At 37.5% G+C, this 13224-nt stretch overlaps 1 protein-coding gene across 5 annotated transcripts in view; it reads right to left on the bottom strand.

Annotated features, from left to right (window-relative positions):
• The window catches only part of ATE1 (arginyltransferase 1), an 86398-nt gene that overhangs the window by 12880 nt on the left and 60294 nt on the right, over positions 1 to 13224 (bottom strand). For all 5 annotated transcript variants that reach the window (XM_049809994.1, XM_049809993.1, XM_049809991.1 and 2 more), the window contains one exon: positions 10977 to 11097. In XM_049809994.1, the coding sequence (XP_049665951.1) occupies positions 10977 to 11097 (121 nt within the window). The remainder of the gene's footprint in view (positions 1 to 10976; positions 11098 to 13224) is intronic.

Below are 13224 nucleotides of genomic sequence, written 5' to 3' on the forward strand. Positions count from 1 at the left end.
AAAAAACAGAAAGAACACATGAACTGCATTCTTATTCCAACTGGTAGCTAAAATACCTTGTAATTTAGTAAGATTTAACTAAGAAGCCAAATACTCAACTCTACTAAAATCAGTAATTTTCTAACTACAAAGTGACACTAATGAGTCAGTCTTAAGTTTTGTACCATGAACAGTGCTGACCTTTGTGCCTGTGTGAGATGAAATCATGACTGTCCTTCCCAGTATGTGAATTTCTGCAACTTCCACTGATTGCAAAGCTGACATTTGACATTTAAAAGTGTTTCAGACTTTATTTTTCATGTCAAATTATTTTTACAAGGGCTAACAATGGAGGAATAGCGTTACTGCCTCATTTTATATATTTTAGAGTCATTTAGCACTGCACAGACAAATTAAGAAAACACACTTCCTAACTTTCATAGGCCATCATCACCTGCTGGATCATAAACTTGCTTCCAGGCCATCATCACCCGCTGGATCATAATCTTGCTTAAAGGGAATTAAAAATATTTTTGTGGCTGAGATAGAAATATTAATTAAAATAAAGGGAATTTTAGTAATTCTGGATTTTTTAAAAATTCTATTTTATAAATATATTTTCATATAATTATTTTCATCACTGTCCTGGTTTCAGCTGGGATAGAGTTAACTGTCTTCCTAGTAGCTGGTACAGTGCTATGTTTTGAGTTCATTATGCAAAGAATGTTGATAACACTGACGTTTTCAGTTGTTACTCAGTAGTGTTTAGACTCTAGTCAAGGATTTTTTCAGCTTCTCATGCCCAGCCAGGGCACAAGGAGTTGGCACAGGACACAGCCAGGGCACCTGACCCAAACTGGCCAACGGTGTATTCCATACCATGGGACGTCCCAGCTAGTTTAGGAACTGGGAAGTGGGGGAGGGAATCGCCGCTCGGGGACTGGCGAGGTGTCGGTCGGCGGGTGGTGAGCTATTGCCCTGCACATCATTTGTACATTCCAATCCTTTTATTACTACTGTTGTCATTTTATTAGTGTTATCATTACCATTATTAGTTTCTTCTTTTCTGTTCTATTAAACCGTTCTTATCTCAACCCACGAGTTTTGCTTCTTTTTCTGGATTTTCTCCCCCATCCCACTGGATGGGGGGGAGTGAGTGAGCAGCTGCGTGGTGCTTAGTTGCTGGCTGGGGTTAAACCACGACAATCACATTTATGCAGGAACAGAAAATGTTGGTAGCTTTGTTTCTTTTTCTGAAGCAAAATCTTTCCATGGGACTGACCCCGAGCCAGCTGACAGCGAAGGAGAACTAATGAGGACTTCAGACTTCCACAAGAAGGCTTCCCAGGAGGCACTTCCACTTTCAACCAGACTTCCAGGGACTTTTAGTCACAGGATTTAATGACACTTCAAGCCAACAGCAAAACACAGTACTGAGCCCCAAGCTTACAATGACAGTAAAACCAATGGAATGAAAGATAGTATGAAAGACAAAAGTTACAGGATTATGCTTTAGGCAGTTACAGCAAAAAAAAAAAAAAAAAAAGGGACAGAAACAGGAAAAAATCTCAAAGAATAAAAAAGTTCAAGACTATTAAAATATTTGAACTGTATAGAAGTTAAAATGGCAGAAAGCACTAAGAGGATGTTTCAAAAAGAGGGGAAAGCAAAGTGTTTGTTAAGTTTGATATATGAGGAGGAAAAAAACCAAATACAAGAGTCAAGCTGAGAATTACAAATGCAAGCATTTCCATGAAATAGGCCAAATTGAAGCAACTGGCAGTAGCTTATCAGCTAAATACATCAGATTACAGCAATCAATTTACAGGCTAAATTAATTAAAACATGGAATCAAATTATGTTCCACGTGAGAAGTCAGGATGATGTCACCCGAGCCGAGAGTAAACATGTTCTGAGGCACTGAGGATCATTACAAAAAGTCTGACCCTGGAAAAAGTTTGCCGTGGTGGCTGGTAGCGTGTGGCTGCGCTGGGACTCAGCACATGCCTGTGGTGTTGCTTCCACAGCTGCTCTGTATCTGCGCCTAATTACAGCTTTTAACTTTTTATCACATTTTGGAACTAATCCCATATGCTAGTTATCCTCGGCATGAAATAAATCTGCATGATCTCTCTACTTATCCCACATTATTTAATTTTTAATTTCTGTTCTTGTGTTTCTAACACCTTCTGAGTATGGAAAATAATTCCTACAGGATTTGGCAGTCCTTGCCCTTCCCCACATTCCCCTGAATCTTTACGAACTAATGAGTTCACTTGTGGTCCAGTCACAAAAAAAAAAAAAATAGAATTGTTGTGCTAGAGAATTAAATGTCACAACATTCAAATGGTGAAGGAGTACCTTGAGCACATAAGCATATAAGATTCATCTCTTCAATGTGAGGAGAAGTAAAGTATGCCAGGATATCTTTATTTTTCAAGCAAAGTCCTCAAAAAATTATGTAATTTCAAAATACATCTGTTCGTTACACAACTTCTGTGATGGTCATGTTGGATTAAAACATGGATATTTTTCGGAATTCTGCAGTCCAAGCCAAATGTTTCATGAACTACACTAGAAGTCAGGCGACGGTGCTTCTTGAGGGACATGGGTTGACTCTGCTACATGTATGTCAGAAGCAGATATATTTAGAACATCAATAAATACAAAATTTTAAATCACAAATATTTAGCAAAGTTTGAGATTTGCTAGAACAACACAAAATGGAGTTCATATTATGACCATATTTCAAATCGCGTTTTAAAGACCTTTCTGTCTTTGCAGTTGATTGTTTTGGGAGACTCTGTTGCAGCGCTGATGATTCAGTGTAATTTCTAACCCACAAGCCAATTTATGCAGTGCAGTTGTTTAGGACCCACAAATTAAGTTAACAACATTACCTTTTTAATTACAGAAGTACTGGAAAATTTGAGCATATTTTTGCATCCGAGGCTAAAACTCCATGCCAGTCATTTCAATTTAATCTAAATATACTGAAAAGTGAGGGAAAAATTTGCCTGGCTACACCTTATTTGCACTATGTTCATTGTTTAAATATCTTGTATGCTCAGGGATCACACTGGATTTAGAAATATGCATTCTGATGATTCTAAGTGTTTATAAACTTAATTAGAAACAGATACAAACTTGTAAGATGTGTTTCTTCTAGAGGAGCTGCTAGAAATAACTGCCTTATTCTTGATTATAGAATTCAAATTTAATACCTATAGCTCTGATGAGATAGTGGAAAGTTAGTTCTTTAGAAGAATTTAGTACATGGTCTATCAGAATTTAAGCTGTTTTCTAACTCTCCAAAGTACACAACACTGTATCCTTAAAAAATTATAAACAGCAGTTTTTTCACAGCAGACCAGCAATTTCTCCCTAATCAGATGATTGCACAGTTCTAAACAATTTGTTTAATGTGTTCCATCTGTGATAGTTTTGTGACTACATTTTCATCGTCTCAAGAAGTTCAGTGCATTTATGCTTATAAACATTAAGCCATATCACACTACCCTTATAAACATTAACGTATACTGTCTTTTGCATTAATCCATCTGACTAGATTCAAAGATGCACCACTACACATATACATCACTTTGCCAGGGATCTAAACTATCAGACATGACCAAATGGCAACCGTAGTTCACTTTATGGATGCCAATATGTAATCATGGCTTTTCCGTTGCGAGGGGGAGGAGGAATAAGACCAGTATCATGCAAATACACTATATTTTAAAAATAAATCTTAAAATTCAACAGCCTCTGTACTTGATGGGAGAAAAAGAAAAAAAAATAATCAACAAAATACTTGCATTCACATCCACAATAAATGTAAAACGTTTGAAATACACCCTTTTAATTAGCAAATAATAGTATCTAAATTGTACATGAAATTAAATGTTCTGAAATACACAGCACTAAAAATCAAGATTATTGAAATAGTTGCGACATTTTTCTAGTCAAAGCATCATGCACGCAAATCTATTTCTAAAATAAACACAGTTTAATATAACTGCCCAAGCCTGCAGATTTCTGGGTAAGAATTCTAAGTTTTATTTATGTATTGGGCTTGCGCAGCAAGGTTTTGGTAGCAGAGGGGCTACAGAGGTGGCTGCTGTGAGAAGCTGCTAGAAGCTTCCCCCATGTCTGACAGAGCCAACGCCAGCCGGCTCCAAGTCGGACCCACCACTAGCCAAGGCCAAGCCCAAGCCCATCAGCGACAGTGGTAGCACCTCTGCTATAACAGATTTAAGAAGGAAAAAAGTTGCAGGGCACACAGAAACAGCAGCCAGAAAGAAGAATGAGAACACGTGAGAGCCCCAGCCCTGCAGCCCCCCAGGTCAGTGCAGAAGGAGGGGGAGGAGATGCTCCAGGCGCCGGAGCAGAGATTCCCCTGCAGCCCGTGGGGATGAAGACCACGGTGAGGCAGGCTGTCCCCCTGCAGCCCAGGGAGCTCCACGGGGGAGCAGATCTCCACCTGCAGCCCGGGGAGGACCCCATGCCAGAGCAGGGGAAGAGTGAGGAGTCCTCCCCCTGAGGAGGAGGAAGGAGCGGCAGAGACAACGTGAGATGAACTGACCACAACCCCCATTGCCCGTCCCCCTGCACCGCTGGTGGGGAGGAGGGAGAGAATTCAGGAGTGAGTTGAGCCTGGGAAGAAGGGAGGGGGGGAGGAGGTTTTTTAAGATTTGGGTTTATTTCTAATTATCTTTCTCTGATTTGATTAATAATGAAATTAAATTAGTTTTCCCCAAGTTGAGTCTGTTTTGCCTGTGACGGTGATTGATGTGTGATCTCTCCCTGTCCTTTTCTTGACCCACGAGCCTTTCGTTATATTTTGTCTCCCCTGTCCAGCTGAGGAGGGCAGTGATACAGCGGCTTTGGTGGGCACCTGGCATCCAGCCAGGGTCAACTCACCACGATTTACTAGAACTCATAACCTTCAGTTTCTTGCAAGAAGCATTAAGATGCATAATCACGACACTAATAAGAGGATTCAGAAGTTATTAAATACTGGGAATGTTGTTTGCTTTTTACTACTCTAACTTACTAGGTGCAGCAGAATAACAATGCCACAAAGCTGTGAAAATTTTCATTTTGTATGTAGCAAAGATAGTTCTGCAATATATGAGAAAGATGTATTTCTGAAGAAAAAAAAGTTTTTTCAGCTTGTATTCCTAGAAGTTTTAAAAATCTGGTAAAAACTTGCAATAAACGTTAGAAGACTACTATAGAAGTCAACTGGAAATCTTAAGTAATTTTCTTTAGTTCAGTAACTCAAAAACTAGTGATCTGGTATCAACTCTGTTCATAAGGTAATACATGGAATGGGAGTTATTACAGAGTGATTCTTGTGAGCCTGAAGTGAGACCTCTCACTTCAAATTCTGACCTCTGCATAGATATGTGTACTGTCCCAGGACTCTGGCATTGATCCTTGGACTAATAATCCTGGAAAGGACAGTTCAGGCGCTGATATTAATGTTGTTTTGGTCTGGGGAGGGAGGGTGGGGGGAGTTTCAGATGGTTAAGACTTGTATGTGAACATGAGGCAATTTATAAGACTTTCTGGATTTCAACATCTGTCTTTTGTGTAGACATAGCCTCACCAGTTCCTGGGTGGCTGCAGACAGATCATTGAAAAGCACAGAAAAGACAAATTATCTTCTTTTGATTCCAATGCCTATCGTCATTTTGGCTCAGACCAGCTGGAAACAGTCTAAAGCCTAAATTTTTCTAAGGACTTCCACTCCTCTGCTGGAAGAAGCAAGGTCCTTACTGCTGTGTGGAGATGGCAGATGCAAAGTCTGGTCTGCATCAAGAACAATGAGAGGAAGGGGCTTGCTGAATTGTTAGGCGCTGGCAAATTTCTGCTGGCATATGACTTTGGCTTCATAATGTCTTAAGGTTTTCACATCTAGTTTCTTTCTACATAGTGTATCTAAAAAACAGCCTCTTATTCATCTCTACAAATACCTGTCTAGATTTTCAAGTTTTAATCCCACCATTACAGCTTTCTTCTGTTCTTGTCAAGTCCTTCTTCTCACCATTCTACCTATATGAACTACTACAAAATTTACTTCTCCATCTTTCCATGCATGTCTCTGCCAGCTACCCTAATCACATCAGACAGACCTCACTTCTAAAGCTTTCCAGAGTCTGTTTCACTCCCATATTCATTCCTAGCACCTGCAGGCAGTAATGTAAGTTCTACCTCTGACTATGGGATCTGATGTCCCAGACCAGTTTATCTGTTTTTGAAGGAAACTCCTTTGTGTCTCCCCCTATTCTTCATTTCTCCTATACCTCTCATGCTGTGAAAGATTTCTCCAGAAACTCTAAAAGATAACTAACGTACTTCCTTAGATTCCTCTTCGAAACTCTCCTCCACTGTGATGTTTACAAAAAAAAAAAACCCATACAGTTTAGTCTATTACTATTTAGTCTATTAATAGACTATAATCTATTTTATAATTGACCGGACAAACCAGAAGTGCTTCTCTGTTTCTTTATACCATCCTTTTGCATCCATCGTGGTTTGTTTTAGACTGTACACTCTGGAGCAAAGAGTATCTTGTCTCCAAGAACACACCAAGACAACACAGAGGAGTCTATGTAAGCCTTTGTTATGTGTATTTTTCAACGCTGGAGAAAGTACTTTCATTTTAATTAATGTATTCCATTTGATTCCATTTTGATTTCACTCTATTATTAGATATACAGGAAGTTGAACAGATGTGTATTAGCTTAGCCAATTTATCGGCTTCAAGAAACAAATCAGTCAAGAAAAAAGAAAAGCACTGAAGACCCTTTTGATCTGCACTACTCAAAGCTTCTGCTCAAAGCAGCTGACACAGGAAGGTGGGGAGCAGCTTGCACCACCAAGAGTGCTGTGGGCCATGCCGACCAATTCAGATCAAGCGTAGCTTTTTCACGTGGGTAACAGCAGCCTGTTCACCCTGGTTGGCACGAGGTACACCCCACATTACATGACCCAGTCAGGAGGTTAGAAAACTACGAAGTCTTTAAAGCCACGACTTTAGATTGGGATTGTATCTGCCCTTATCTGAAGTTGCTTCTTAAAGGTGTTGACAGTCCAGTGCTGATGGGAAGAAAGATTTGAAGTTTCCCACTAATTTAATTACCATCTCAAAAGCAGATTTTCATAAAGATTTTACTTTGTGAAGATATCTTTCACAGGCTTCTCTCTCAGGAGCAACAAACTGAAAATCTCAACAGATGTTAGAAAAAAAAGACACGTCATTGGGTTAGTCTCAGAAAAAAGGAAAGTGGAAGGATTAAAGTATTGCCAAGATACCAAGTAAAGCATTTGTAATTCTTTTCATACTGCATTTGTTCCACGGGCAAAGCTGTAATGAAAGTACTACCAACGAAATAAAACCCTGAAGACTGGTTTTGAGAGGAGGAAGTTAACTAGTGTGACAGACAGTCTATGCCCAGGTATATTTCAGCAGATGCTATCACGCGACTGAATTTTGCTCATCAGTTTTGATATATTGTCAAAGTCACTGACAAGTACTTACCTGCAGAGCAATCTTTTAATTAACTTCTTTTTTCTTTAACATAACTCCACCTGTACTTACAGCTAATGGCCTGTTAAATGAAGTTCAGCACTATCTCAATTTTCAGAATGCATCAATACCCAAAGCCTCTATTGCTGCCCTACCTCACTAGCTGCTTATTTATTTGTAAGTAAATGACTGACCACTGGTTAATAATAAACACATCAGAATGCTAATAAACCTCTCATTTATAAGATGGTGCCATGCAGGTCTTGCAAATTTTTCCAATTGAACAGACAACAGAAATGAAAAATCTGTCCTGAGGCATGAGTAATTTAAGCAAAACTGGTGATTTATAAAAGCAAGAATGCTTGACAAACATGACCTTTCATCCATGAATGCTGTCTGAGTGGTGCTATGCAATTATTTTTTTCTGAAGTAACTGATGTTTTTCAATACATGTTAAGAACTGCACATAAAGAGCCTACTAGCAGTTTATGTAAGGATCAAATCTGAGCTGGCACAAGACCTCCTCGTTGTCTCTGTATGACTGGAGTGTTTTGAGGTTAAGTAAGGTTGAATCTCATTACACTGGCCAGAAGTAATAAAGACTTGGACCTATTTCAAACATCAGGCACCCATGATTTGCCATTCTAAACAATAAAAAGTTATCATGGTTCCTATGATTGCTTTTTAAAGTTATTAACTGTTAGACACTTTTTTAGACTTATCTCTGTGGTATAAAGAGTTAAGAACTTTGTTTAGTTTCTCTGTACTCTATTCTCCAACTGTTAACAGAAGTATTAGACGTCAGAGGAGACGGGGATGGAAAACAATACACTTTAAAACCATTTGAAAATGCTCAAGCTCGGGACAACCACATAATGCAAAACAGGCAAAAATTCTCTGCAAATATCAATTAATATTTTCTGATATTTTAGAAAAAAAAATGTTACTTTTTGTGAGCATCTCTTTTTTTTTTTTCAGAGAAGAAAAAATAAATCTGATTATAGGAAGGAGCTCTGCAGTGTAATGCATATAAATAGTCAGAAATCCTTTTCATATTGCAGAGACTTGGAAGGTCACAGTGCACAGCACCCTCTCCCAAAATAGCATTCGCTGCTGTTCTATAATGCATTTTCATAACCTGCAACTGGTAAATTTATCAGGCAAATTTTGAATTTTTTTAAAGGGATGGAACAGAAGTTCAAAAATTGCCAAACATGATGAACAAACTAGTGTGAGGTAATGTTTCAGAAATTTTCTGACATTACAGACAATATTAAAAGATGACCATTTGCAGTGACTGTTTTATTGCCCCAGGCAGCAATGCAAGTAGCACTATTTCTCCCAGTTGTTTACCGGATCTGGTTACTGCCCTCAGTTTCTACGTCGGAAGTCCCACTCCTGATAAATCATGACCTACTTAACTGACATAATTACGGGCAGCATTATAGAAAGCTGATTCAAAAGGAATAAAGCACACAATCATTCTTATTGCTCTTTTTAAAATACACTGTAACTTCATTAAATTCATACTACTGACTATTGTAGAGAGTAAAGAAGTAAGAAGGAAAACCGATTCTACTGTTGAGAAATAGCTTCCTTAGAGCTAGCAACTACTTAAACCTCAAATGACTATAAGCTCACAGCAGGTCCAGTTCATTTCAACGTGTAGCTATGTTTTAATTTCCTTAAACCACAGGACATAAATCACAGTTCCAGTAGTGTCTGGAGTGAGATATTCTGTGCTGATAATGATGCAAAGTTTTATATCCTGGAGTTTCCAAATGCATGGTATGCCACAGGAATTTCACAGAATCGAGAGGATGATGCCCCTTTGCTTGTACAGGGTTAACACCTTCAAAGGCAGCAGTTTAGTTGTCATTTTTGCACTTAAATGAATGCACTCTTTTCTTTCTGAATAACAAGAGTATCTTGAACACCGCTGGCCTCCCAAACCATTTCCCTTCTTTCTCCTACCTTTGTAATTTTTTTCCAATTTCCTCTCACCAATCTAATGATGATTCTAGTTGATCAAGACATGACGGGCTGCCCATTTAAATCTCTCACACATTGAGCGTTTCCCATGGTGATAAATACTCTTTTCAAAGAGCATCCAAGCATGCTCCCCAGTCTACTTCCCACCCCACTGCACGGCTACCTACACGATCCCTAAAGAGCATTCTCTATTTGCACAGAACACTTAAGGTAGTAATTCTGCTACTAAAACTTTTAAATCAGTATCTATATGTAGAAAGGTATTTCAACCTCATTACTGTAGTGCTTACTAATTATTGTCTTAATGTCCAGTTGAGCAACCAAGTCACAGCATAAATGGTAACATGCACAGGATGAGGAAAAGCAAGGAACTCAAGTGGCTTTTCCAGAAGCTCACAATATTGCTTAAATGGTCATCTCTCTTCAAATTCCTTTCATTTATGTACATCCTGCCCTTCCAACAATTAACAGTTAACCAGCTAGTTAATGAAAATTGTATTAAACTACAGCCATGAAAAGTAAAAAGAAAGAAGCAGCTGTTGAAGACTACTCAAACTCAGAGACAAGTAAATTTGTATTTTGATGGCTAGAAACAGACCGTAGTGTTATGTATTCTTGAGCTTAATCACTGATATCTCTGAATAATACCACAACCTTTCTCAATTGTTTTTCAGTGGAGAAAGAAAAAATTTCAAGAGCAGAATATCCAGCAATTTGCAATTAATAAAAGAAGTTAATCGTTTTTTCCTTTCTACCCAAGCACCACACCAAGCATTCTCTAACACAGCTCCCTTAAGGCCTGCAATCGGCCAACAGAGTCAGTAGCTAAAGCAAGTATATGTATTTTTTTCCATTTGATTGCATTCTTTTACAGTATCATTGCTGTATTATGTTCTGGTCAGTAATATTTTCAACCATTCTATGCTGGCATATCACTAAGTACCTATTCTACGGAATGTAAAAATATGTCCCATCTACTTCAAGATGTTTAAGGTGTTTCTGCTGTTCATTGTATTCTTCAAATTCACTGACAGATTGTTAAATTAAATCTGCCAGTTTGTTTCTTAACAAAAGCACTTGATGCCTTTAAGCTTCTCCAGCCCTTTCATTCCCTTTCCTGTATTGATTCTAATTTCCTTTCTTTATGCATTCATCTGACTGGAATGTAAGGGAGGAACAATTATTTGATCAGTTTTGTTCATGCACAGAATAACAAATATCATTATCTGAAAAGTAGCAATGTGTGTTAAATTTGAACTACATAAGAGTGTACTTAAAGTTTGTATTGTTTATTTCATGTTAAAAGATAAAACTCTCTACTTGCTAATGCTTGCTGGAGGAGTTGTGAATTTTACACTTTTTATCCTTTACAGATAAGATTTCCATAATGCTTCAGCAGCAGATGATACCAATGCCTTATAAGAACAAGACAGACAATTTATAGGCCCATAATTATTTGTAAACTTACCTGCTTTTATGTCCTGGTTGAATCGACAGTATTTTGAGTGCTCAAGCAGCGGTAGACATTGCTCAATAGGTGTCCAGACATATGTCTCTGGACACAACAAGTCAGAGGGCCTGTACTGACCCTAGAAAGAAGAAAAGAAAAAGAAAAAAAGAAGAAAAGAGAGTAGTCATATCAGTTGCACAAGAACACTCTGGCTACATCTTCCCAGATTTTCCTATGAACAAGGAATAGTTTTAATCTAATCTATGCCAAATGAGTCAGAAACAGCTTCATTGAAATCACAGGCTTACTTCTTTATTCCTGAGATGGTGCCGAAATTAATACAAACTTAACCTTGGCACTTGAAGAAAATGTAAAATTAACATACCACAGTTTTACAGTATCCAAGATGAACTAGAAAAGTTTTGGCTTTGCTCACTGAAACTCTGTATTTGAGTTATCCTCTAGAGTTCTGCTGAGCTGGTGCCGACACTAAAAAACTCAGCACCTCCAAAAGCAGCTCGTCTCAAGTGTTGGTAATTCTAGCAAATAATGGAGACCAAAAATAATCTAACAGAAAAAAAACCCTACTTAACAGTAAGCAGGATGCTATTTTTATTGCATTAGTGATGGAGCATTTTATTCATTGGTACTTAAATAGTAACATTTTCTTTTTAATTCATGGAGTTTTTCCTGGAATAGCTTGCAGGTAATGAATAGTGAAATTCTACCACTTTTTGTTGATTTATTAAAGAGATATTCTTTGCAGACATTCCCAGAAACTAAACAGCCATAATTATTTTCCCTTCAGCTACGCAGAAAATCACCACCTCAGCAATAATAACCTCCTCTAATCAGATCGTCATTTGATTTAAAATAAGATTATTCACGGGCCTATAACTTAAATAAAAAAATCTATCTTTGAGCTATTATTCACTTTAATCCATACCCTCTCAACATTCAGAGCCATATGGTAGTAATATCAAATTGATTTTTAAACTGAAAATTCATTTCACATATCAGCTTGAAAAACAGACATACAGTAAATAGAATGAAAAAGTTTAAGGATCTCAATTACACAGGTCTTGAGGCAACAGTTAAAAGACAGCATTGTATGAAGTCACACTGCAGTTAGTACAATTAAGAGTTCTTCATATCAATTACTTTAAATAAGTAATGAAGATGATCACCTTGATATGAAGTTGATTTTCTTTCCAACATCTACTATGAAAAAAGGCAAACTGGCCTTGAATGAAGCTGCCCAACGTTTGGGAAAGGACATAGATATTTACTGTGACTACAGTCTGGTGATAAGACATATTTTTAAAAGTTACATTCACAAGCTCTTCTATTCTTCTTTTAGACACACCCTTATGCAGCAACTCCCAATTTTGGAGAATGAGAAGAACCATTTTTTGAACGTTTGCAGATTCCCAATTCTTTTTATTCTCTTACTGTTCAACTCTTCACAATATTTACAAAAGAATTAACTTTTTTTATTATGTATTTCCCATCAACTGTAAATTATTGAGTAAGAAATGCAAAAATTACCTCTGATAAAAACAGCCATAACTGTCCACTTAAAAAAACAAAAAAACAAAAACAAAAACAAAAAAACCCACAACCACCAAGTTTCATGCTGAACCTTGTCAAATACCTGATGTATCTTTCCAAAATGGGTCTATATGACTCTGATTTTCTCATTTGAAAAACACTCATGATTGACTTGTAACTATTGTTGTTGGTTTAGTGGGGTTTTTTTTAATTAAATGCAAATTTTTGTATTAAATTAAAACAATATCCCTCCACTTCCATGCAGAACCTTAAACCGCAAGGCCTTATAAAATCCTCTAAAGCCAGAGAATGGAAATGACATTATTAAATAAACCACTTTGAAATGTTACGCTATCTAAACAGAAGTAGTTGAAAGGTATGTGAAAGTAATGCTTAAAGAACACTTTTAGTCACCATTACTCAGATAAACAATTTAAAGACTTGGGGGAAAAAAATAAGCCTTTTCAGTCAGATTAAAAAAAAAAAAAAAAAAAAGAACATAATTACTTGTTGATTTAAAGACATTTTCTCAACTGGCCAAGAAGGCAGAAATAGCCAAGTAACCATCTTTCAGAGCTGTCGCTTAAGCACAGAAAATACAAGGTGGCAATTTAGTCTTTCCTAGTAGTAGCATGGGTATACTCGTGGCTGTAAGTAAAGATTGCTCAGCCACTTACAGTTTTCCTACAAGCTACTGCCCCCCTACATCTTGAAA

The sequence above is a fragment of the Accipiter gentilis genome, chromosome 9 (assembly GCF_929443795.1).
Source record: "Accipiter gentilis chromosome 9, bAccGen1.1, whole genome shotgun sequence".
Taxonomy (NCBI): domain Eukaryota; kingdom Metazoa; phylum Chordata; class Aves; order Accipitriformes; family Accipitridae; genus Astur; species Astur gentilis.